Source organism: Ascaphus truei, unplaced genomic scaffold, assembly GCF_040206685.1.
Source record: "Ascaphus truei isolate aAscTru1 unplaced genomic scaffold, aAscTru1.hap1 HAP1_SCAFFOLD_315, whole genome shotgun sequence".
Classification (NCBI taxonomy): Eukaryota; Metazoa; Chordata; class Amphibia; order Anura; family Ascaphidae; genus Ascaphus; species Ascaphus truei.
The window spans coordinates 281735-306346 of NW_027456125.1; the positions used below are offsets into that span (position 1 = coordinate 281735).

Here is a 24612-nt window from a genome sequence, read left to right on the forward strand (position 1 = left end):
CCTGGAATGTCTCCTTGGCCGCGCCAGACAATAACGGGTCAAGCCATAAAACCCAGTCCCATTCTGGCCCCCGGTATCTGTGACACTGGGCCTCAAAGTTCCTCAAAAACCCGTGAATTTTGCCCGTGCCATCCACGAATTTCCCGGAGCTGTGGTGGTCCCCTCGGGGGGCGGCTTGCTCCCCGTTAACAAGGTGGGAGCGCGGGGCTGCTGTCTCTTGTGCAGCTTCAAGCAGCCAGACCCTTTCATCCAGGGTCGCCCCCTCTCCCCATGAGGCAAGGAGTGCGGCGATTCCAGGGGTGGCAAGTCCATTAGCCACATGGGCTACCACAGCTGCACTATTATTTACGATGCACATTTTCAGTGCACAAAATTAGTTTAAATGTCACCAGGTCGGTGTCTATTAATTGACATTGTTTTTGACAAAAGACATTATAGGGTAATTAATGGTTATAAACCCCAAAAATGTGTATGAGGAAACTTTATTTCAGCAAATAAAACAATATTTAGTTACAAGTAAAACGGTGCTATTAGCTGGAGATTTCCTTTGTGTAACACGTAATCAGGACCGGTCAGGGAACACGTAATCAGGACCGGTCAGGGAAACATGGAAAGTTGTCATATGATGAAGTTTTTCCAAATAAAAGGCTTGTTTCTAGAGGAGCCTGGGCGTACCTATAGTAGACGGCTTGGTCGCGATCGCTGGAAGTCATCTCAATTTGATTTGTCCAGCGACCGCAGCCTGACGTCGCCGGCACTATAAGCGCAGCCCTGTAAGACCCATCAGTTACTCCGAGCCAGGCGATGCCATAGCATCTTTACAATGAAAGGAAACTCCTGGGTCAGATGGACTCACAGCGGAGTTTTATAAATACTTCAAGGATGTTTCAGTGTCGCTTCTAGCTCAGCTTTACAGTTCCATGTCCCAAGCTCCCAGCAGGAATCCGTAGTAGTATCAGCACATAAAAAGGGGAGTAAACATTATTGTTTAAAAATTGGAGACCCGCAGCGTTATTAAACGTGGACTACAAGATTTTAGCTAAGATTTTATTTATTAGGTTAAGTTGTGTGTCAGAGACACTGATTAGTGAGAAAGACATTGAATAATCGGTTATTGGTAAGAGAAATGCAGCAGGATGGATGCTATGAAGGGCTATGTACTAAGTATTGATCATAGCAAAGCCTTTGATACAGATAATCATACGTTTCTATTTTGTGTTCTAAAAAGCTATAGGATTCCCAATAAGTTTATATTTGGGTTAAGACTTTGTATAATGGAGCATCAGGAACCCCACTAGTGAATATGTGGCAAGAGAGAGGTTCAATAAAAAAATCAGGCGTCAGACAAGGATGTCCTTTGAGTCCCCTACTATATGTTTTTGAGAGCAATCCTTATTTCAGACTTTGAGGGGAATCTAAACAAAAAAGGGTTTTTGTTACCACTCCCTTCTCATGGAAATATACAATGTCTTGCTTACGCAGACGATGTAATAGTATGTGTAACAAACTCTGAGGAAGTGAAAAAAGTAAGAACTTTAATTGATGAATACGGAGCGGTGTCAAACCATGAGAAATGTGTCTCCTGTTGGGCAGGGTCTCCTGACCCCGATTTCCAGGTAGCTGGTGGATTTCCTGAACCACAAGATGACATTAAGATTTGGGGTGTAATTTGTGGGAAAGAGAACATGAGTGACCACAACTGGCAGCCAAAGCTGGACGTCTGTACCTGGAAAGTCCAGGAAACATGTGTGCAGGAATAGCAAAGGGTCTCAGGCAGGATGTGTGTGTGTAGTATCTGTGCAGGAATAGCAGAGGGGGCCACAGGGCAGGATGTGTGTGTGTAGTATCTGTGCAGTAATAGCAGAGAGGGCCACAGGGCAGGATGTGTGTGTAGTATCGGTGCAGGAATAGCAGAGGGGGCCACAGGGCAGGATATGTGTGTAGTATCTGTGCAGGAATAGCAGAGGGGGCCACAGGGCAGGATTTGTGTGTAGTATCTGTGCAGGAATAGCAGAGGGGGCCACAGGGCAGGATGTGTGTGGGTCAGCACAGGAATAGCAGAGGGGGCCACAGGGCAGGATGTGTGTGGGGGTCAGCACAGGAATAGCAGAGGGACCACAGGGCAGGGCGTGTGTGGGGGTCAGCACTGAAATAGAAGAGGGGCCACAGATTGAGGGGTATCTGGTGTTTGGGACAGTGATCTCAGAGAGGCTGCACCTCCCACTGTTCCTCCCTGCCCACCGGCCTGAATCCTGCCCCCAGGGTGGTCGCGTGGCTGAACGTGTTGTCGAAGGCCACTGAGCAGTACATGGGAGCCCCCCTCTTGTGTAATGTGGCCCCCAGCGTGGCTATGAGCTTGCGAGAGAGTCCCCGTCTCCGGAAGTCGGGGTGCGTGTAACCCAAACGTAACTCTGCAGACTCATCGCTCAGCACCCAGGCGACCGGCGTTCCTCCACATCTGTCCCGCGCGCAGAGGGTGGGGAAGCTCCGGATATAGCGCTCCACGTTACGCAGGCTGCGCTCGTTACCGCCAAACCCCCAGAACGTGTTAACGATGGAGGCTTCGTGGGGGGACAGGGAGGAGAACTGGAAGTCCGCCGAGCTGTTGGGGGGTAGGAGAGACTGAGGGGGGGTAGGGAGGAGAGATGGAGGGGGGAAGGGGGGAGAGATGGAGGGGGGGAGAGAAACGGAGGGGGGTGGGTGGAGAGACGGAGGCAGGGGGAGGAGAGACGGAGAAGGGGAGGTGTGACGGACGGGAGAGGGAGGAGAGACGGAGGGAGAGACGGAGGGAGAGATGGAGGGGGGATGGAAGAGATAGAGGGGGAGGGAGAAGAGACAGATGGGAAGGGAAAAGACATAGAGAGGGGTGATGGGGGAGGGCAGATGGGGGAGGAGAGTCAGAGCTCAGGAGGCGCTGAGGATTTTTAGAGAGAAGAAAATCCCTTTGGAAATGAGAGATGTTTTGTGGTCGACAAATCATGAGAAGATCTATGTCAGGACAAACGTAAAAAACCAGAAGGATAGGAACAGGGATAGAGGTGCGCTGGGGAACAGGGAGAGAGGCACGGGGGAACAGGGAGAGAGGTGCGCTGGGGAACAGGGAGAGAGGTGCGGGGGAACAGGGAGAGAGGGTCACTGGGGAACAGGGAGAGAGGTGCAGGGGAACAGGGAGAGAGGGTCGTTGGGGAACAGGGAGAGAGGTGCGCTTGGGAACAGGGAGAGAGGTGCGCTGGGGTACATGGAGAGAGGTGCGCTGGGGAACAGGGAGAGAGGTGCACTGGGGAACAGGGAGAAAGGCGCGCTAGGGAACAGGGAGAGAGAGGCGTGCTGGGGAACAGGGAGAGATAGGCGCCCTGGGGGACAGGGAGAAAAGTGCCCTGGGGAACAGGAAGAGAGGTGCGCTGGGGAACAGGAAGAGAGGTGCGCTGGGGAACAGGAAGAGAGGTGTGCTGGGGAACAGGGAGAGAGGTGCGCTGCGGAACAGGGAGAGAGAGGCACCGGGGAACAGGGAGAGAGGTGCACCAGGGAACAGGGAGAGAGTTGCGCTGGGGAACAGGGAGAGAGGTGCGCCGGGGAACAGGGAGAGAGGTGCGCCGGGGAACAGGGTGAGAGGTGCGCTGGAGAACAGGGTGAGAGGTGCGCTGGGGAACAGGGAGAGAGTCACTGGGGAACAGGGAGAGGGTCGCTGGGGAACAGGGAGAGAGGTGCGCTGGGGAACAGGGAGAGAGGCGCACGGGGAAACAGGGAGAGAGGCACACCGGGGAACAGGGAGAGAGGTGCGCGGTGTCATGGGAGAGGGGGTTTGGCCCAGGATTAAAGGGGTTACACCCCATTTGGCCACCCCCTGCTCTCACTTGGGAAGCAAGGGGTTAACTGGACTGTGGTCCAGTAATGTGTTTGTTCCTTGCTTCAGCATCCCAATGTATATTCCCCTGTAAAAAGGTATTGTTTCTGTTCCAGTGTTTGCACCAACACATACACTGGGATTGATGCGGGAGGGAAAGGGTTAAGGTTAACTTAGTGTTTATAGCTCTTTGTTCCATGTTCCCGCCTTTTCAGGCAACATTTTGCAGAGTCCCATAGGTCGCCATTGGAGCTCCATACATTCCAATGGCAGAAGAAGTGGTTTTGGACCTGTTTCCAGCGACGACCAGCAGGTGGCGTCCGAGAGGAGGAGCGGCGGTTTCCCATTGTAAGTCAATGGGGCCATTGACTACAATGGGGATTCCTTGACGTCGACCTCCAGGAACAGGTTGGCAGCCATCCAAACCGCAGACTGCAAGAGCGGATGCAATGTCTTTGAAAAGAGCTTTATCACTGAGTTCATGTTCAATGACAATTGGCATGGGAATCTTAGGTTCTAGGGCACCTGGGAATAAAATTCTTGTTGCCCCTAGCCCCTAGGAACCCACACACATGACCCCCACCGGGTCCGGGAATGAGGGACCCCCGTAAAGGGTCGAGCTTAGAAAGAGGGTTTCGCCATTGACTTTAATGGCGGAGCGGAGGTCCCATAGAATCCAATGGCGGCGTGTGCCCATGCATTGTCTATGGCGGCGCCGGCCATTGATTCCAGTGGGGAAAAGCCGCGTGGCGTAAAAACGGCTAAGTCCGAAATGGTGAAAAGTGTAAGTCCATATCTCTGGTTCTGGAAGGACCAGAGGGCTGGGATTTGGGTGGCATGTAGCCAAGGTTCCGGCATGAATACATGGCCATTCCCAGCGCTCTCCGAACAACCAGCCGGAGTGTGGGCAAATGTAAATATTTTTGGTTTTTCCATAGACTTCAATGGCGGCGTCTCCCCATTGAAAGTCTATGGCGGGGAACCCCATTGACTTCAACGGTGGAGCCGCGCCATTAAATGCCTGTGGCGGCGGAAACCGTTGATTTCAATGGGGAAAGAGTGAAAGGCAGAGATTCATTTATAAAGGGAAGAATCCTGTATTTTAAAAGTGTTTTAACCTGCATTTGTGTATCTCTGGTTCTGGGGGTCGCAGAGGGCTGAGACTTGGCCACAATGAAGGTACAGTTCCGGCAAGGAAAGCTGGCAGGTATCAGCCCACTGGGCCCAACGGAACCGACTATATTAATATGTTAAGATATTAAACCGTGAATGGTATTTTGGGTCTAGTATGAGAACGCAGAGCCCATCTTCTATGGTAATAGGTCAGGAGGGCAGACAAATGGTTTAGCATAGCCCTCTGATCAAAGGTTGACCGCTCTGATTGTATACACTAGGGTACAAAAGAACACTTGCCTAGACAAGTTAGAGAACCCCTTTTGAACAAGCACTCATATAGTGATAAATACAGATAATTAAAAGGTAACCTTTATTGGTGTATATGGGTAAAATTAGTGAAGTACATAAACACTCAACACAATTAAAACACGTATTAAACTGATTGCCTCTAGGTCTAAATTATAGACTGATAGAGGTAGTACTTGAAGGAAAATAATATAACTGGCACCATATAAAACAAAATCAAAAGGTTGTATTCAGGTGTAAAACAAATATGGTGCCTCAGTGTGGTATATCTATTATAGTTGAAAGAGTCTGGTGTATGTCACTCAGGTGTAGTGACAGTCACACCGCTTTCATGCCACATCTGAATAGCATATGGTTCTGTGACAATATACAGAGTAATTGTAGTATATAGCTAGTGCATTTCGGGTCAGACCCACATAATGAATACTAAGTGTGGCCTAGCTAGACTCTGCTGTCAGAGAAACCAACAAAAGGTTAAAAATATATATCCTTCAGTGCAACACTGGATATAATAAAATATCAGGAAAGGAGGCTACTGTGTAGCTGTGGGGGGGGAATGAGGCTAATCAGTGGGAACTAAAGATGTATAAATTAGTTATTTCCCACTGGTTAATATATACGTCAGAGTTCTTTTAGCCTCAAATGAGCACAATGTGGTTAACACACTAGATGAATAGTGAGGTAAATTACTGCTCATGCCCCCTGTGAAGGTAGCAGGTGAGATTGTAAACAGGCTAGCTGATATGTCTCAACTGGTGAAATCTTTTACTAAATTATCTGCAGCTGCCTTTAGTAGAGTTGCTCTATATCTGCAGACCTATATAGATAGTGTGGATAGGTGATGTTATACTTAATAGTCGCCCAACTATTTCAATCAATATAATAGCTATAGGTGAGCAGGCTATATTGCCATAGGTAAATACCTCTCAGTTCCCACATATCCTCTGGGGCAGATAAGCCCCGTCTGCTTGATATAGGCAACTAAGTGTGGTATATATGGTGCCCTGCAGCCGCTCAGTAAAGTGCACGCATCAATAAAGGGGTGCCTGAGTGGCTGCTGTCTCGGAGCATATAATCACTGCTCCCGAGTGGCGGCATCTGTTGAGTCTCCACCCGGCATGGTGTATTCATGAACACCGCCAAGTATAGAACTGCTGGGTGGAACTCTAAGAAAAAACAGCAGCTATTCTCCGCGCTATCAAACAGACGTCGCCGCACCAGTACGCGTGCTGACGTCACAGGGGGGCGCTCCCTCTCCCTGCTCAACCTCCCTCAACCAAATGTAGCCCTTTTTCTGACGCCTTCCAAAGGAACTACTAGTACTGTACACAACCTGCAGGTTCAGAAGATCTGGGCCTCCGCTAGCTGGGAGCCTGGGGTAACGATTCTAATGCAGCGCCTCCACTTACCCAGGATCCCCATTATGCAAGATCTGCCCTGAGTAAGAAACATACCATACAGTGCGTGTGCAACCAAGATTTACTGTGCTTATGCTGTGGCACCTCACTATTCACATAACATGTACATATATCATAACATTGATATCACCCGCAATACCTAACACTTTATAACAACTGGCTCTTATACTATAGTGGCTCGGCCACACCCCAAGGGGAATATCGTCCTGTACAACCGTGGCTCCGCCACGCTCTCATAGAGTATGTACTTGTGAATATTAAGTAGGATAGGTTCTATCCGCTAGCCACTTGCTAGTGTCTTATCAAAGTTACTCCTAAGGCGGGATCAGCGCCTGATGACCGGTGTCGGTGCAATTGCTGTTACAAAGTACCTTCTGGTCACGGCGGTGACCGGCACCACTTCACAAAGAGTCCGTCGCCTCCAACCCTTGACCTTCCGATGTCGCGAGGTCCCACCGTCTGAGCCCAGACGGCTGTATTCGACCACAACTCCGTGCGTGATTCCTATCTAAGGTGACAATTCTTTCCACTACGGGCGTCCCTGCAGTACCGCAACCTACGGTGACTCAGGGAATGCTCCTATGGGGCTGAGGGTATTAGCTGGCCTATGCAGGCGGGTCACGGACCCCCTGCACTCACACTACCGCTTGCAGCACTGTCCCTCTCTCCTCTGGCTAGCGTGGTCTCTCCCCCACGCTTCCCGTTCCTCCTTCCCTCAAACCCAGCCTTTGCATTGGCTCCTAGCGTCAGCTGACTCATCCGGGGTTCACGGGGGTTATAGTTCATGAACAGAGCCCTTTCCTATTGGCTCGTCGTTCGCGCGCTTCCAGAGCGCATGCGCGACCTCTTCCTTGATTAGTGACCTCGGCAACATTGCGTAATAACATGGCGGCGCCCTGTACTAGCTTGCCGTCGCGGAACCCGCCGTACCTGTGCACACATATAAGGTATCTAACACACCCTTACATTCTCCCCCCCGCAGAATCCAACGTCCCCGCTTGGCTACTCTTACATAACATATATACAGATAACGCAACACAGTACATCTCTTGGGTCCTATATTAAATTGCACAGTTCAGTGAACATTACCACTACCGACTGCACTCTATGGCGAGCCCACTGCTGAGCCTCATAATGGGGTGCCCCGAATTGATCATAAGCCATCCTCATTGGAGGTTGGCTATTCCTTTGGCTTCGGCGTGGCTGTTCTTCAGCTACCTCCTCTGGGGGGTAACCAGTCTCAACTGGCATTTCCATTTCTGCCCTTGAGGGGTTCATCAGATCTACAAAGTCTTTTTGTGGCACAAAGCACGGGCTCTGCGGGTCTAATGGCTGGCTCGTTGGAGTCAGCGTGTCTGTCGTTGGACCAAGGGGCTCTTTACCCGTAGTTCCTTCGGGAGATGCCCCCGCGGTCAGAAGGCCCCTTTGAGAGGTTCCCTCCATCGGATTCTCAGAGGTGGCGTTTATTACAGTCTCTGGGCCAGCCTCTGTGTTTTCATCTTCTCCATCTATTGCAACAGTGGGTACTTCCAATTCGTTGTCCCCTACTTGCGGTATGGGAAGCAGATGATTCCTATGCCATACCTTTACCCGGCCTTCGGAGTCCTTGATGCGGTATACCGGGAGGCCAGGCATCTGTGATTCAACCTCATACACCCCATCTCTCCACCGATCAGCCAATTTGTGCTTCCCCGGGACGCCTAAATTACGTAGAAGGACAGCATCCCCCGGACGAATCTCTTTATGCCTCACCTTGTGATCATAGCGTCTCTTGTTACTTGCATTTAATTGTGCCGCCGTTCTTTCCGCTAATTTATACGCCTGCTGCAGACTGTCTTGCAATCTCTGCACATATCGGAAATGCGTCCTGTTGGATACCCCATCGGTAGATATCCGCAGTCGCACATCCACAGGCAGCCGAGCTTCCCTTCCAAACATCAAGAGGTAGGGGGTGTACCCTGTAGACTCGTGTCGAGTACAGTTATAAGCGTGTACCAATGTCTCCACATGCTTGCTCCACTCAGTCTTCTGAGAGCCTCTTAGCGTCCCCAGCATGTCCAGCAGTGTTCGGTTGAACCGTTCAGGCATAGCATCCCCTTCTGGGTGGTACGGGGTAGTCCGTGACTTGGCAATGTTTAACAACTTCAGCAGTTCTCTAATGAGAGTACTCTCGAAATCCCTGCCTTGATCAGAGTGGAGACGGTTCGGTAATCCATAATGAATGAAGTATTTTTCCCACAGTACTTTAGCCACTGTTACCGCCCGTTGATCTTTGGTGGGGAACGCTTGGGCGTACCTTGTATAGCGATCTGTAATCACGAGTACATTACCGATGCCCCTGGTGTCTGGCTCGATACACAAGAAATCCATGCACACCAAATCCATAGGACCGGAGCTTTTCAAATGGGCCATGGGAGCAGCTCGAGTGGGGAGAGTCTTCCTCTGTATGCAGCGGGTACACTGTCGGCAATGAAATTCCACGGATTCTCTCATCTTTGGCCAGTAGAATCGGTCCCGAATTAACCCGAATGTTTTGTCGACACCTAGATGGCCATGATCATTATGTAGGGCTCTAAGGACCATATTCCGCAGAATCTTGGGCAGGAATAACTGTCGCCGATCGGGATGATTATGGTAGGGTATGACCCGATACAGGAGGCAATTGTCCAGTTCGAATTTTCCGAACTCGTTCAACAAGAGTTTCACCAACTCTCTGGGGGCTTGCTTAAGAATAGACGGTTTTCCTTGCTGCAGGGCTTGGCGAGCTAATTCCACCACTGGGTCTTGAATTTGATACTGTACTAGTTGGTTCCAGGAGATAATTTTGTCTTCTGTAATATTCATTCCTTCCCTTCCTCAGTAAGCCCGAGGGACAGCACGGGATTGACACCCTAATGAATCGGCTACTCTTAGCTCCGAGAATGCGATCTGGTCGCCGACCACTGCGGCTGTGGAGCATAGAGCACGTATACCAGGCCCCAGAATTTCTTCCCAAGCCTAATCGTGCTGGGCAGGCGGAAGTCCCGGTCTTCGTGACAAAGCATCGGCCCCCACATTGGTGGGCCCGGGTTTATACTTGAGGTTGAAATGGTAGTTGGCCAGTGCCGCCAACCACCGGTGACCGGTTGCATCTAATTTGGCGGACGTGTTAATGTATGTCATTGGATTATTGTCTGTCCGCACCTCAAACTGTACTCCATACAAGTAATCGTGTAACTTGTCCACTACTGCCCATTTGAGTGCCAGGAACTCCAGTTTGTGGACAGGGTAGTTCTGTTCACTCGGGGTCAAGCTTCGACTCGCGTACGCCACGGGGCGGAGCCCTGTGTCGTGTTTCTGATGCAGCACTGCTCCTAGTCCGCTAAAACTGGCATCCACGTGTAGCACGTATTCGCGATCAGGATCAGCATAGGCCAGTACTGGGGCCTGCGTCAGACTGGCTTTCAGTTTCAGGAACGCTTGTTCACAAGCAGCGGTCCACTTTTCTCCAAAGGGCGTTTGGGCTGTAACACTTTTCCGGCCCGTATCCTCAGGATAAATCTTTAAAAGGTTATTCAGGAGTTTGGCTTTGCTCGAGTAGCCCTCCACGAAACGCCAGTAATAGCCACAGAACCCCAGGAAGGATCGCAGTTCCTGGACGTTACTGGGCCTGGGCCAGTTCACTACGGCCTCTATCTTCCCTGGGTCGGTGGAAATCCCTTCAGCTGATACAATGTGGCCCACGTATGTTACGGATGTGCGAAAAAATTTGCATTTGTCCAAGGACAGTTTGAGACCCTCCTTCTGAAGTCGATCCAACACCTTCATCAGCCGCTCCTCGTGCTCCTCCAAGGTTTTTCCGAACACTATAATGTCGTCCAAGTACACTAGACATTCTCGCGGGTTCATATCTCCCAGGGTTCGTTCCATCAACCTCTGAAAGGTGGCAGGGGCCCCGCAGATCCATTGTGGCATGCGGGTGAACTGGTAGAACCCTAGCGGACAGATGAAGGCCGTCTTCTCCTGGTCTTCCAGATCCATTGGCACTTGATAGTATCCTGACCTCAAATCTAGCACACTGAACCATTTACTTCCCGTCAAGGCGTTCAGAAGGTCCTCAATGCGCGGCAGAGTATACTGATCAGGTACCGTGCGATTGTTCAGTGTTCTGTAGTCCACGCATAGGCGTACCGTCCCATTCTTCTTACGGTCTACCACGATGGGGGAGGCGTAGGGACTGTGTGATCCTTGAACAATACCAGCTTTCTCCATTTCGGCTAGTAGTCTCCTCACCTCTTCCACGTCTCGGGGAGCTAGGCGGCGGGAGCGCTCCCGGAACGGGGTAGCGTCGCTCATCCGAATGGTATGGCGGGCGCTGCGACTGCACCCCACATCCATATCACTCGTAGAGAACACTCCTCGTCGTTCTCTTAGCTGGGTCTGCAATCTTTCTCTCCAGTCTTCCGTTAGTTTCGAATCTCCGAAGTCAAAAGTCAACAGGGGCTTTGCGGCAGGGCTAGGGCCCGCGGGCCGTCCTTCCAACGCCTTCTTTTCGGGTGTAACTGGATATATTCTACCCAGTGGCTGTCGACGATCGATGTACATGGGGTACGGGGAGATGTTCTGCACATACACCCAGGTTCTGTTCGGAATTTCTCCCGGCCATTTCTTTACAAAAGCTAATATCTCAAAGCCCAGCCGCTGATCATCTTGTGTCGCGCTTTCCAAGGAAAAGAACTGGTCTTCCGGACGTCTATCCGGGTAGTGGCAGGCCGCGACCATCATTCTCCCTTCCCCTGGAGGGATCTGAGTCAGTCCCCACTCCTGGCTGTACTACATTCCATGCTCCTCTTCAGTCGCGATTTTACCGCAAGCCTCTTGTAGTGCCGGACACGTAGCGAGGGCCAGCAGCGGGGCCTCGCCCGCTTCTTGTAAATACATGCGGATCACTGCGCGCACAATGTCGGTGTTGGTCCCCATGATTATCGGGGCGCTGGGGTGGTCTTGAGGTTCGGGACACACTAGGGCTTCCACTTCCATGGGGTGGTGCTTACCAGTGTTCAGCTGGGGAATATCCAAATGTACTTTCACCACACCATCGACGGGATAATCTTCGTGACTCAACCCTCTCAACCGTAAGGAATCAGCAGACAACAGCGGCAGCCGGTGTAAATGTTGATCGTAGAAGGGCCGATACACTATGGTTACCTGAGACCCCGTATCCATCAAAGCCGAAGCATCCGAAAGCGGGGACCCCGACAAAGAGGATTCAGGGGCGCCGACAGCTGCCCGGCACCGCCCTATGACAGGCCGAAACTCACCTCCCGAGCTAAATGATACCTACCTCAGCCAAATCCAGTGTTATGCTTGCGGAAAGATGGGACATCTTCGGGCACGCTGCCCCTCCCTACGGAGAATGGCGTCTCGGCCAGCCCAATCGATGCTGTGTACCCCCCAGGACGGCGGAGCCGGAGCCGGAGCCCAGCCCTCCACGAGCAATCGAATCCGACCCGCTGCCATCGTTCGGGTAGTAATTGAAGGTATCTACGCTTCGGCATTGATGGATACGGGGTCTCAGGTGACCATAGTGTATTGGCCCTTCTACGATCTACATTTACACCGGCTGCCGCTGTTGTCTGCTGATTCCTTACGGTTGAGAGGGTTGAGGGAGGGAGAGAGGTGCCATGGCTCCTGCATCAAATGACGTTGTGGGGTCATGTGACGTCATGCAGACACCGACACGTGCAGGCACACGCAGACACAGACACGTGCAGGCACACGCAGACACAGACACGTGCAGGCACACGCAGACACAGACACGTGCAGGCACACGCAGACACAGACACGTGCAGGCACACGCAGACACAGACACGTGCAGGCACACGCAGACACAGACACATGCAGGCACACGCAGACACAGACACGTGCAGGCACACGCAGACACAGACACGTGCAGGCACACGCAGACACAGACACGTGTAGGCACACGCAGACACAGACACGTGCAGGCACACGCAGACACAGACACGTGCAGGCACACGCAGACACAGACACGTGCAGGCACACGCAGACACCGACACGTGCAGGCACACGCAGACACAGACACGTGCAGGCACACGCAGACACAGACACGTGCAGGCACACGCAGACACGTGCAGGCATACGCAGACACAGACACGTGCAGGCACACGCAGACTGTCACAGTAACTTATGACAAGATATAACAAACACCAAATATCTGGGTTGAACTGAACGAGGCTTAGATATCATAAAATATATTTATTCCTTAAAAAGGTGAACACAGCAATATAGTACAATTAACAGGCAAGAAGGTAACACTTACTTAGGGTTGGGGAATGGAGAAGTATCAGCTAGCAATTCTCCAGCAATCCGGTGACATTCCAGGTGAAATCAGAAGAACAAGAACTGTAGGGTTGACACAGTTTATATACCTTTGTAACCCTATTCTTAACATTGAATACAGACTATTGGTGAACAATTATCTGTATCCAATCCCTAATGTGGAAACACAGTTTAACCCATGCTCCCCAGCTGGTTAGCCCATGCGCACTGGGACTCTGAGGGTCTTATTTCTGTAGCCCCATAATTAAATCAGGGGCGATGACCAGTCTACCAGATGAAGTATCTGGCAGGATCTTCATTGTTTGTCGGTGTAGATATAACACATACAAACCACTCCAGTTTGATGCTTCTCTGCCCTCAGGTAAACAGTTAGAGTGGCAGAGTCTTTTGATCAGTACTTGGTTCCTAGTGAAAACAATCAGAGCAGTTAACTTTTGATCACAGGGCTTATGCGAAATCATCCGGCTGCCCTTCCTGACCTATTAGCATAGCAGATGTAGTCTGCATTTTCAGAGCAGATCCAAAATACCATATACACTTTAATATATTCACATATTAATAAGTTCCGTTCTGGTGGGCCCAGTGGGTCGCAATTTGCCAGTTTTTAATGTCTACAGAGACTCTACATTTTGGCCAAATTTCAACTCTCTGCGACCTCCAGAACCGGAGATACAGAAATGCACTTTAAATTTTTAAAATACAGGATTATAATGAAACATGGGAACAGGGGAACATACATTTTCCTGACATGACAAGGAGTAAGCCACATTCCTGGACCGCAGTCCAGTTAACCCCTTGCCTCCCTGGTGAGGTCAAGGGGTGGCCATATGGGGTGCAAACCCTTTAATACCGGACCAACCCCCCTCTCCCTCTACACAGACACAGACACGTGCAGGCACACGCAGACATGGACACGTGCAGGCACACGCTGACACAGACGCACAGATGCTGTGTGAATGGGTTAGTGCAGGAATACCATAGGAGGACGCAAGGCAGGATGTGTGTGGGGGTCAGTGCAGAGAGTCGGGGGGGAGGAGAGACGGGAGTGGGGGGGAGAGACGGGGGTGGGGGGGAGAGATTACCTTGCAGTGCAGGACTGCTTGCTCTCGGGCCCCTCCGTGCTTTGGATGTCCTCCATTACATACAGACGGTAGCTGGTGGTCCGTATGCTGCTTCCACACTTGGCGCTGACATCACTAAGCACCGCCTCCAGCACTGGCTGGCACCCTGAGGGGGGGTCGGGATGAAAGTGCGATGATTATAGAGAAACTTCACAGCGTAACGCATCGGGCGCTTTGGAATGTAACCATTTCTCCCCCTCCCTGCCCTGTTATACGCTCCAAGTCGGCACCGGCGATCCACCGCTACGTACTTCGCGGCAAGGACATCTCGCCACCGGGCCATTGGCGGGCAGGCCAGATGTACAGTGCCTGAGGCATTTAAAAATGGCGGATCTGATGTCAGGAGAAGCAGAATATTTAAAAATGGCGTCTCTGGCTGAGGTAAATTTGGTGTCTGCCGCAGCACACGGGAGACTGGGAATTTTAACACATTTATACCTTTCTGGGATCATCCACTCGGCAAAACAAGATGGTGGAATAAAATGAGGTTTATTCGGGTAAACCCGCGTACACACAAATAAAATACAGAATACAGAATACACACTTACTGGGAGTCTGGGGGTGACAACTAGCCTCCAATAGGTGCAGGGCGGCTGCTTCAGTAAAGGCTTACCCTGTCCTCTCCGCGTCACTGGACTGGAGCAAGTAACATTATTCCTCAGAACTTGTCCCCCGCTCGGCTGGGCTCCCCGGCACCTCAATGCCTAGAGCTTTGCTATTCCGAGCAAAACACCGGGGAAACCCGCCGGTGCGTTACTGGGCCCAGTCCCAAGATTGCCTGTCAGTCTGAGGGACAGAGAGAGGGAGGGAGCTCTCTGATTGGACACGGGATCTATTTAAGGGATTGCCCAATGTCAAACATGGAACAGGGACTAGAAGCCAATCAGAGCGTGGGAATTTTTCCTACCAGCCAATCAGAACGGGGCTCGTCTGGCTGCTGATGTCAGAGGAGGGGGCGTGCCAAGCCGGTTTGAAAAACCAGGTGGGCGGGAAATATGAACTAGCCAATGGGAAACGCGCCACTGAGCAGCAACTTCCCCCAGCTAATTCATATTTCCCCCGCTGCGCAGGATTCACCAGGCCAGAGGGTGGGGTGCCCCCTCTGGATCTGGCACTTAGCCTTTTCCCGCTCACCAAACAGTTCTCTCAGCTCCGGACCTCCTTCCTCCTTTGAACTTCAATGACTGTGCAGACATTCTGGCACCTATGTAACTGCCCGGGCTGGCTGCATAGACCAGGCCGGCACAACTTGTAATGTGAGATGGGCCAAACTGCTCCATGGAAAACAGATTTGGACCGTACGTGCTCAGGGTGCCGGCGTTGCGACGTGCGCGCGCATTTTTGCGACTCCCGATTTCAAGGGTAGTTCCTAAAGTGCTCGCTTCGCAGTAGCCCGTTGACGCTGCGACATTGTGCCAAGACATGTGAATTTGTCTTCCAGGCTGCAGTCGCGGGACGTCAGCGTCACGTGAGCTGGTTCAGCCAATGAGGGCAACCAGCTCTGTGACGTGTTCGCCATGTCGCCCGCCACGCACCCAATCTCCTCCCTAATCTCCGGCAACCCAGAGCAAACAACGCTGGGGCAGCAGGAGTGCCCATCATCATCATATCTCCCCCAGCCCCCCTCATCATCATCATATCTTCCTCAGTCCCCCTCATCATCATCATATCTCCCTCAGTCCCTGTCATCATATCATCTCCCACTCAGATCATCATATCTCCCTCCGCAGATCCTCATATCTCCCCCAGCCCCCCTACACATCATATCTTCCTCAGTCCCCCTCATCATATCATCTCCCCCCCAGATCATCATCATATCATCTCTCCCCCCCCCCATATACTTACCTAATTAAGAGCCAGGCGGGGGGAGATGCCGGTATGCGGTGCCGGCGGCGAGCAGCAGGACAGTGTGAGCAGAGCAGGCAGGACTGCACGGGGTAAGAAGCGCTCGCTGTAGCAGCAGGATAGTGTGAGCAGAGCAGGCAGGACTGCACGGGGTAAGAAGCGCTCGCTGTAGCAGCAGGATAGTGTGAGCAGAGCAGGCAGGACTGCACGGGGTAAGAAGCGCTCGCTGTAGCAGCAGGATAGTGTGAGCAGAGCAGGCAGGACTGCACGGGGTAAGAAGCGCTCGCTGTAGCAGCAGGATAGTGTGAGCAGAGCAGGCAGGACTGCACGAGGTAAGAAGCACTCGCTGTAGCAGCAGGATAGTGTGAGCAGAGCAGGCAGGACTGCACGGGGTAAGAAGCGCTCGCTGTAGCAGCAGGATAGTTTGAGCAGAGCAGGCAGGACTGCACGGGGTAAGAAGCGCTCGCTGTAGCAGCAGGATAGTGTGAGCAGAGCAGGCAGGACTGCACGGGGTAAGAAGCGCTCGCTGTAGCAGCAGGATAGTGTGAGCAGAGCAGGCAGGACTGCACGGGGTAAGAAGCGCTCGCTGTAGCAGCAGGATAGTGTGAGCAGAGCTGGCAGGACTGCACGGGGTAAGAAGCGCTCGCTGTAGCAGCAGGACAGTGTGAGCAGAGCAGGCAGGACTGCACGGGGTAAGAAGCGCTCGCTGTAGCAGCAGGACAGTGTGAGCAGAGCAGGCAGGACTGCACGGGGTAAGAAGCGCTCGCTGTAGCAGCAGGATAGTGTGAGCAGAGCAGGCAGGACTGCACGGGGTAAGAAGCGCTCGCTGTAGCAGCAGGATAGTGTGAGCAGAGCAGGCAGGACTGCACGGGGTAAGAAGTGCTCGCTGTAGCAGCAGGATAGTGTGAGCAGAGCAGGCAGGACTGCACGGGGTAAGAAGCGCTCGCTGTAGCAGCAGGATAGTGTGAGCAGAGCAGGCAGGACTGCACGGGGTAAGAAGCGCTCGCAGTAGCAGCAGGATAGTGTGAGCAGAGCAGGCAGGACTGCGCAGGGTAAGAAGCGCTCGCTGTAGCAGCAGGATAGTGTGAGCAGAGCAGGCAGGACTGCACGGGGTAAGAAGCGCTCGCTGTAGCAGCAGGATAGTGTGAGCAGAGCAGGCAGGACTGCACGGGGTAAGAAGCGCTCGCTGTAGCAGCAGGATAGTGTGAGCAGAGCAGGCAGGACTGCACGGGGTAAGAAGCGCTCGCTGTAGCAGCAGGATAGTGTGAGCAGATCAGGCAGGACCGCACGGGGTAAGAAGCGCTCGCTGTAGCAGCAGGACAGTGTAAGCAGAGCGGGCAGGACTGCACGGGGTAAGAAGCGCTCGCTGTAGCAGCAGGATAGTGTGAGCAGAGCAGGCAGGACTGCACGGGGTAAGAAGCGCTCGCTGTAGCAGCAGGATAGTGTGAGCAGAGCAGGCAGGACTGCACGGGGTAAGAAGCGCTCGCTGTAGCAGCAGGATAGTGTGAGCAGAGCAGGCAGGACCGCACGGGGTAAGAAGCGCTCGCTGTAGCAGCAGGACAGTGTAAGCAGAGCGGGCAGGACTGCACGGGGTAAGAAGCGCTCGCTGTAGCAGCAGGATAGTGTGAGCAGAGCAGGCAGGACCGCACGGGGTAAGAAGCGCTCGCTGTAGCAGCAGGACAGTGTAAGCAGAGCTGGCAGGACTGCACAGGGTAAGAAGCGCTCGCTGTGGCAGCAGGATAGTGTGAGCAGAGCGGGCAGGACTGCACGGGGTAAGAAGCGCTCGCTGTAGCAGCAGGATAGTGTGAGCAGAGCGGGCAGGACTGCGCAGGGTAAGAAGCGCTCGCTGTAGCAGCAGGATAGTGTGAGCAGAGCAGGCAGGACTGCACGGGGTAAGAAGCGCTCGCTGTAGCAGCAGGATAGTGTGAGCAGAGCGGGCAGGACTGCACGGGGTAAGAAGCGCTCGCTGTAGCAGAAGGATAGTGTGAGCAGAGCAGGCAGGACTGCGCAGGGTAAGAAGCGCTCGCTGTAGCAGCAGGATAGTGTGAGCAGAGCGGGCAGGACTGCACGGGGTAAGAAGCGCTCGCTGTAGCAGAAGGATAGTGTGAGCAGAGCAGGCAGGACTGCACGGGGTAAGAAGCGCTCGCTGTAGCAGCAGGGCAGTGTGAGCAGAGCAGGCAGGACTGCACGGGGTAAGAAGCGCTCGCTGTAGCAGCAGGATAGTGTGAGCAGAGCAGGCAGGACTGCGCAGGGTAAGAAGCGCTCGCTGTAGCAGCAGGATAGTGTGAGCAGAGCAGGCAGGACTGCACGGGGTAAGAAGCGCTCGCTGTAGCAGCAGGATAGTGTGAGCAGAGCAGGCAGGACTGCACGGGGTAAGAAGCGCTCGCTGTAGCAGCAGGATAGTGTGAGCAGAGCAGGCAGGACTGCACGGGGTAAGAAGCGCTCGCTGTAGCAGAAGGATAGTGTGAGCAGATCAGGCAGGACTGCACGGGGTAAGAAGCGCTCGCTGTAGCAGCAGAATAGTGTGAGCAGAGCAGGCAGGACTGCATGGGGTAAGAAGCGCTCGCTGTAGCAGCAGGATAGTGTGAGCAGAGCAGGCAGGACTGCACGGGGTAAGAAGCGCTCGCTGTAGCAGCAGGATAGTGTGAGCAGAGCAGGCAGGACTGCACGGGGTAAGAAGCGCTCGCTGTAGCAGCAGGATAGTGTGAGCAGAGCTGGCAGGACTGCACGGGGTAAGAAGCGCTCGCTGTAGCAGCAGGATAGTGTGAGCAGAGCAGGCAGGACTGCACGGGGTAAGAAGCGCTCGCTGTAGCAGCAGGATAGTGTGAGCAGAGCAGGCAGGACTGCGCGGGGTAAGAAGCGCTCGCTGTAGCAGCAGGATAGTGTGAGCAGAGCAGGCAGGACTGCACGGGGTAAGAAGCGCTCGCTGTAGCAGCAGGATAGTGTGAGCAGAGCAGGCAGGACTGCACGGGGTAAGAAGCGCTCGCTGTAGCAGCAGGATAGGGTGAGCAGAGCAGGCAGGACTGCACAGGGTAAGAAGCGCTCGCTGTAGCAGCAGGATAGTGTGAGCAGAGCAGGCAGGACTGCACGGGGTAAGAAGCGCTCGCTGTAGCAGCAGGATAGTGTGAGCAGAGCTGGCAGGACTGCACGGGGTAAGAAGCGCTCGCTGTAGCAGCAGGATAGTGTGAGCAGAGCAGGCAGGACTGCACAGGGTAAGAAGCGCTCGCTGTAGCAGCAGGATAGTGTGAGCAGAGCAGGCAGGACTGCACGGGGTAAGAAGCGCTCGCTGTAGCAGCAGGATAGTGTGAGCAGAGCAGGCAGTACTGCACAGGGTAAGAAGCGCTCGCTGTAGCAGCAGGATAGTGTGAGCAGAGCAGGCAGGACCGCACGGGGTAAGAAGCGCTCGCTGTAGCAGCAGGATAGTGTGAGCAGAGCAGACAGGACTGCACGGGGTAAGAAGCGCTCGCTGTAGCAGCAGGATAGTGTGAGCAGAGCAGGCAGGACTGCACGGGGTAAGAAGCGCTCGCTGTAGCAGCAGGATAGTGTGAGCAGAGCAGGCAGGACTGCGCAGGGTAAGAAGCGCTCGCTGTAGCAGCAGGATAGTGTGAGCAGAGCAGGCAGGACTGCACGGGGTAAGAAGCGCTCGCTGTAGCAGCAGGATAGTGTGAGCAGAGCAGGCAGGACTGCGCAGGGTAAGAAGCGCTCGCTGTAGCAGCAGGATAGTGTGAGCAGAGCAGGCAGGACTGCACGGGGTAAGAAGCGCTCGCTGTAGCAGCAGGATAGTTTGAGCAGAGCAGGCAGGACTGCACGGGGTAAGAAGCGCTCGCTGTAGCAGCAGGATAGTGTGAGCAGAGCAGGCAGGACTGCACGGGGTAAGAAGCGCTCGCTGTAGCAGCAGGATAGTGTGAGCAGAGCAGGCAGGACTGCATGGGGTAAGAAGCGCTCGCTGTAGCAGCAGGATAGTGTGAGCAGAGCTGGCAGGACTGCACGGGGTAAGAAGCGCTCGCTGTAGCAGCAGGACAGTGTGAGCAGAGCAGGCAGGACTGCACGGGGTAAGAAGCGCTCGCTGTAGCAGCAGGACAGTGTGAGCAGAGCAGGCAGGACTGCACGGGGTAAGAAGCGCTCGCTGTAGCAGCAGGATAGTGTGAGCAGAGCAGGCAGGACTGCACGGGGTAAGAAGCGCTCGCTGTAGCAGCAGGATAGTGTGAGCAGAGCAGGCAGGACTGCACGGGGTAAGAAGCGCTCGCTGTAGCAGCAGGATAGTGTGAGCAGAGCAGGCAGGACTGCACGGGGTAAGAAGCGCTCGCTGTAGCAGCAGGATAGTGTGAGCAGAGCAGGCAGGACTGCGCGGGGTAAGAAGCGCTCGCTGTAGCAGCAGGATAGTGTGAGCAGAGCAGGCAGGACTGCACGGGGTAAGAAGCGCTCGCTGTAGCAGCAGGATAGTGTGAGCAGAGCAGGCAGGACTGCACGGGGTAAGAAGCGCTCGCTGTAGCAGCAGGATAGTGTGAGCAGAGCAGGCAGGACTGCACGGGGTAAGAAGCGCTCGCTGTAGCAGCAGGATAGTGTGAGCAGAGCAGGCAGGACTGCACGGGGTAAGAAGTGCTCGCTGTAGCAGCAGGATAGTGTGAGCAGAGCAGGCAGGACTGCACGGGGTAAGAAGCGCTCGCTGTAGCAGCAGGATAGTGTGAGCAGAGCAGGCAGGACTGCACGGGGTAAGAAGCGCTCGCAGTAGCAGCAGGATAGTGTGAGCAGAGCAGGCAGGACTGCGCAGGGTAAGAAGCGCTCGCTGTAGCAGCAGGATAGTGTGAGCAGAGCAGGCAGGACTGCACGGGGTAAGAAGCGCTCGCTGTAGCAGCAGGATAGTGTGAGCAGAGCAGGCAGGACTGCACGGGGTAAGAAGCGCTCGCTGTAGCAGCAGGATAGTGTGAGCAGAGCAGGCAGGACTGCACGGGGTAAGAAGCGCTCGCTGTAGCAGCAGGATAGTGTGAGCAGATCAGGCAGGACTGCGCGGGGTAAGAAGCGCTCGCTGTAGCAGCAGGATAGTGTGAGCAGAGCGGGCAGGACTGCACGGGTTAAGAAGCGCTCGCTGTAGCAGCAGGATAGTGTGAGCAGAGCAGGCAGGACTGCACGGGGTAAGAAGCGCTCGCTGTAGCAGCAGGATAGTGTGAGCAGAGCAGGCAGGACTGCACGGGGTAAGAAGCGCTCGCTGTAGCAGCAGGATAGTGTGAGCAGAGCAGGCAGGACCGCACGGGGTAAGAAGCGCTCGCTGTAGCAGCAGGACAGTGTAAGCAGAGCGGGCAGGACTGCACGGGGTAAGAAGCGCTCGCTGTAGCAGCAGGATAGTGTGAGCAGAGCAGGCAGGACCGCACGGGGTAAGAAGCGCTCGCTGTAGCAGCAGGACAGTGTAAGCAGAGCTGGCAGGACTGCACAGGGTAAGAAGCGCTCGCTGTGGCAGCAGGATAGTGTGAGCAGAGCGGGCAGGACTGCACGGGGTAAGAAGCGCTCGCTGTAGCAGCAGGATAGTGTGAGCAGAGCGGGCAGGACTGCGCAGGGTAAGAAGCGCTCGCTGTAGCAGCAGGATAGTGTGAGCAGAGCAGGCAGGACTGCACGGGGTAAGAAGCGCTCGCTGTAGCAGCAGGATAGTGTGAGCAGAGCGGGCAGGACTGCACGGGGTAAGAAGCGCTCGCTGTAGCAGAAGGATAGTGTGAGCAGAGCAGGCAGGACTGCGCAGGGTAAGAAGCGCTCGCTGTAGCAGCAGGATAGTGTGAGCAGAGCGGGCAGGACTGCACGGGGTAAGAAGCGCTCGCTGTAGCAGAAGGATAGTGTGAGCAGAGCAGGCAGGACTGCACGGGGTAAGAAGCGCTCGCTGTAGCAGCAGGGCAGTGTGAGCAGAGCAGGCAGGACTGCACGGGGTAAGAAGCGCTCGCTGTAGCAGCAGGATAGTGTGAGCAGAGCAGGCAGGACTGCGCAGGGTAAGAAGCGCTCGCTGTAGCAGCAGGATAGTGTGAGCAGAGCAGGCAGGACTGCACGGGGTAAGAAGCGCTCGCTGTAGCAGCAGGATAGTGTGAGCAGAGCAGGCAGGACTGCACGGGGTAAGAAGCGCTCGCTGTAGCAGCAGGATAGTGTGAGCAGAGCAGGCAGGACTGCACGGGGTAAGAAGCGCTCGCTGTAGCAGAAGGATAGTGTGAGCAGATCAGGCAGGACTGCACGGGGTAAGAAGCGCTCGCTGTAGCAGCAGAATAGTGTGAGCAGAGCAGGCAGGACTGCACGGGGTAAGAAGCGCTCGCTGTAGCAGCAGGATAGTGTGAGCAGAGCAGGCAGGACTGCGCGGGGTAAGAAGCGCTCGCTGTAGCAGCAGGATAGTGTGAGCAGAGCAGGCAGGACTGCACGGGGTAAGAAGCGCTCGCTGTAGCAGCAGGATAGTGTGAGCAGAGCAGGCAGGACTGCACGGGGTAAGAAGCGCTCGCTGTAGCAGCAGGATAGGGTGAGCAGAGCAGGCAGGACTGCACAGGGTAAGAAGCGCTCGCTGTAGCAGCAGGATAGTGTGAGCAGAGCTGGCAGGACTGCACGGGGTAAGAAGCGCTCGCTGTAGCAGCAGGATAGTGTGAGCAGAGCAGGCAGGACTGCACAGGGTAAGAAGCGCTCGCTGTAGCAGCAGGATAGTGTGAGCAGAGCAGGCAGGACTGCACGGGGTAAGAAGCGCTCGCTGTAGCAGCAGGATAGTGTGAGCAGAGCAGGCAGTACTGCACAGGGTAAGAAGCGCTCGCTGTAGCAGCAGGATAGTGTGAGCAGAGCAGGCAGGACCGCACGGGGTAAGAAGCGCTCGCTGTAGCAGCAGGATAGTGTGAGCAGAGCAGACAGGACTGCACGGGGTAAGAAGCGCTCGCTGTAGCAGCAGGATAGTGTGAGCAGAGCAGGCAGGACTGCACGGGGTAAGAAGCGCTCGCTGTAGCAGCAGGATAGTGTGAGCAGAGCAGGCAGGACTGCGCAGGGTAAGAAGCGCTCGCTGTAGCAGCAGGATAGTGTGAGCAGAGCAGGCAGGACTGCACGGGGTAAGAAGCGCTCGCTGTAGCAGCAGGATAGTGTGAGCAGAGCAGGCAGGACTGCGCAGGGTAAGAAGCGCTCGCTGTAGCAGCAGGATAGTGTGAGCAGAGCAGGCAGGACTGCACGGGGTAAGAAGCGCTCGCTGTAGCAGCAGGATAGTGTGAGCAGAGCAGGCAGGACTGCACGGGGTAAGAAGCGCTCGCTGTAGCAGCAGGATAGTGTGAGCAGAGCAGGCAGGACTGCACGGGGTAAGATGCGCTCGCTGTAGCAGCAGGATAGTGTGAGCAGAGCAGGCAGGACTGCGCAGGGTAAGAAGCGCTCGCTGTAGCAGCAGGATAGTGTGAGCAGAGCAGGCAGGACTGCACAGGGTAAGAAGCGCTCGCTGTAGCAGCAGGATGGTGTGAGCAGAGCAGGCAGGACTGCACGGGGTAAGAAGCGCTCGCTGTAGCAGCAGGATAGTGTGAGCAGAGCAGGCAGGACTGCACGGGGTAAGAAGCACTCGCTTTAGCAGCAGGATAGTGTGAGCAGAGCAGGCAGGACTGCACGGGGTAAGAAGCGCTCGCTGTAGCAGCAGGATAGTGTGAGCAGAGCAGGCAGGACTGCACGGGGTAAGAAGCGCTCGCTGTAGCAGCAGGATGGTGTGAGCTGAGCAGGCAGGACTGCACGGGGTAAGAAGCGCTCGCTGTAGCAGCAGGATAGTGTGAGCAGAGCAGGCAGGACTGCACGGGGTAAGAAGCGCTCGCTGTAGCAGCAGGATAGTGTGAGCAGAGCAGGCAGGACTGCACGGGGTAAGAAGCGCTCGCTGTAGCAGCAGGATAATGTGAGCAGAGCAGGCAGGACTGCACGGGGTAAGAAGCGCTCGCTGTAGCAGCAGGATGGTGTGAGCAGAGCAGGCAGGACTGCACGGGGTAAGAAGCGCTCGCTGTAACAGCAGGATTGTGTGAGCAGAGCAGGCAGGACTGCACGGGGTAAGAAGCGCTCGCTGTAGCAGCAGGATAGTGTGAGCAGAGCAGGCAGGACTGCACGCGGTAAGAAGCGCTCGCTGTAGCAGCAGGATAGTGTGAGCAGAGCAGGCAGGACTGCACGGGGTAAGAAGCGCTCGCTGTAGCAGCAGGATAGTGTGAGCAGAGCAGGCAGGACAGCACGGGGTAAGAAGCGCTCGCTGTAGCAGCAGGATAGTGTGAGCAGAGCAGGCAGGACTGCACGGGGTAAGAAGCGCTCGCTGTAGCAGCAGGATAGTGTGAGCAGGCAGGACTGCACGGGGTAAGAAGCGCTCGCTGTAGCAGCAGGATAGTGTGAGCAGAGCAGGCAGGACTGCACGGGGTAAGAAGCGCTCGCTGTAGCAGCAGGGCAGTGTGAGCAGAGCAGGCAGGACTGCACAGGGTAAGAAGCGCTCGCTGTAGCAGAAGGATAGTGTGAGCAGAGCGGGCAGGACTGCACGGGGTAAGAAGCGCTCGCTGTAGCAGCAGGATAGTGTGAGCAGAGCAGGCAGGACTGCATGGGGTAAGAAGCGCTCGCTGTAGCAGCAGGATAGTGTGAGCAGAGCAGGCAGGACTGCACGGGGTAAGATGCGCTC

At 54.5% G+C, this 24612-nt stretch overlaps 1 protein-coding gene across 16 annotated transcripts in view; it reads right to left on the minus strand.

Moving 5' to 3' along the window:
• Nucleotides 1–443: 443 nt before the first annotated feature.
• The window catches only part of LOC142483287 (glycine N-acyltransferase-like), a 53858-nt gene continuing 29689 nt past the window's right edge, over nt 444–24612 (minus strand). For all 16 annotated transcript variants that reach the window (XM_075583362.1, XM_075583371.1, XM_075583367.1 and 13 more), the window contains 2 exons: nt 14109–14253; nt 444–2602 (listed from right to left, as the gene is read on the minus strand). In XM_075583362.1, the coding sequence (XP_075439477.1) occupies nt 2203–2602; nt 14109–14253 (545 nt within the window). In that variant the 3' untranslated portion in view covers nt 444–2202. The remainder of the gene's footprint in view (nt 2603–14108; nt 14254–24612) is intronic.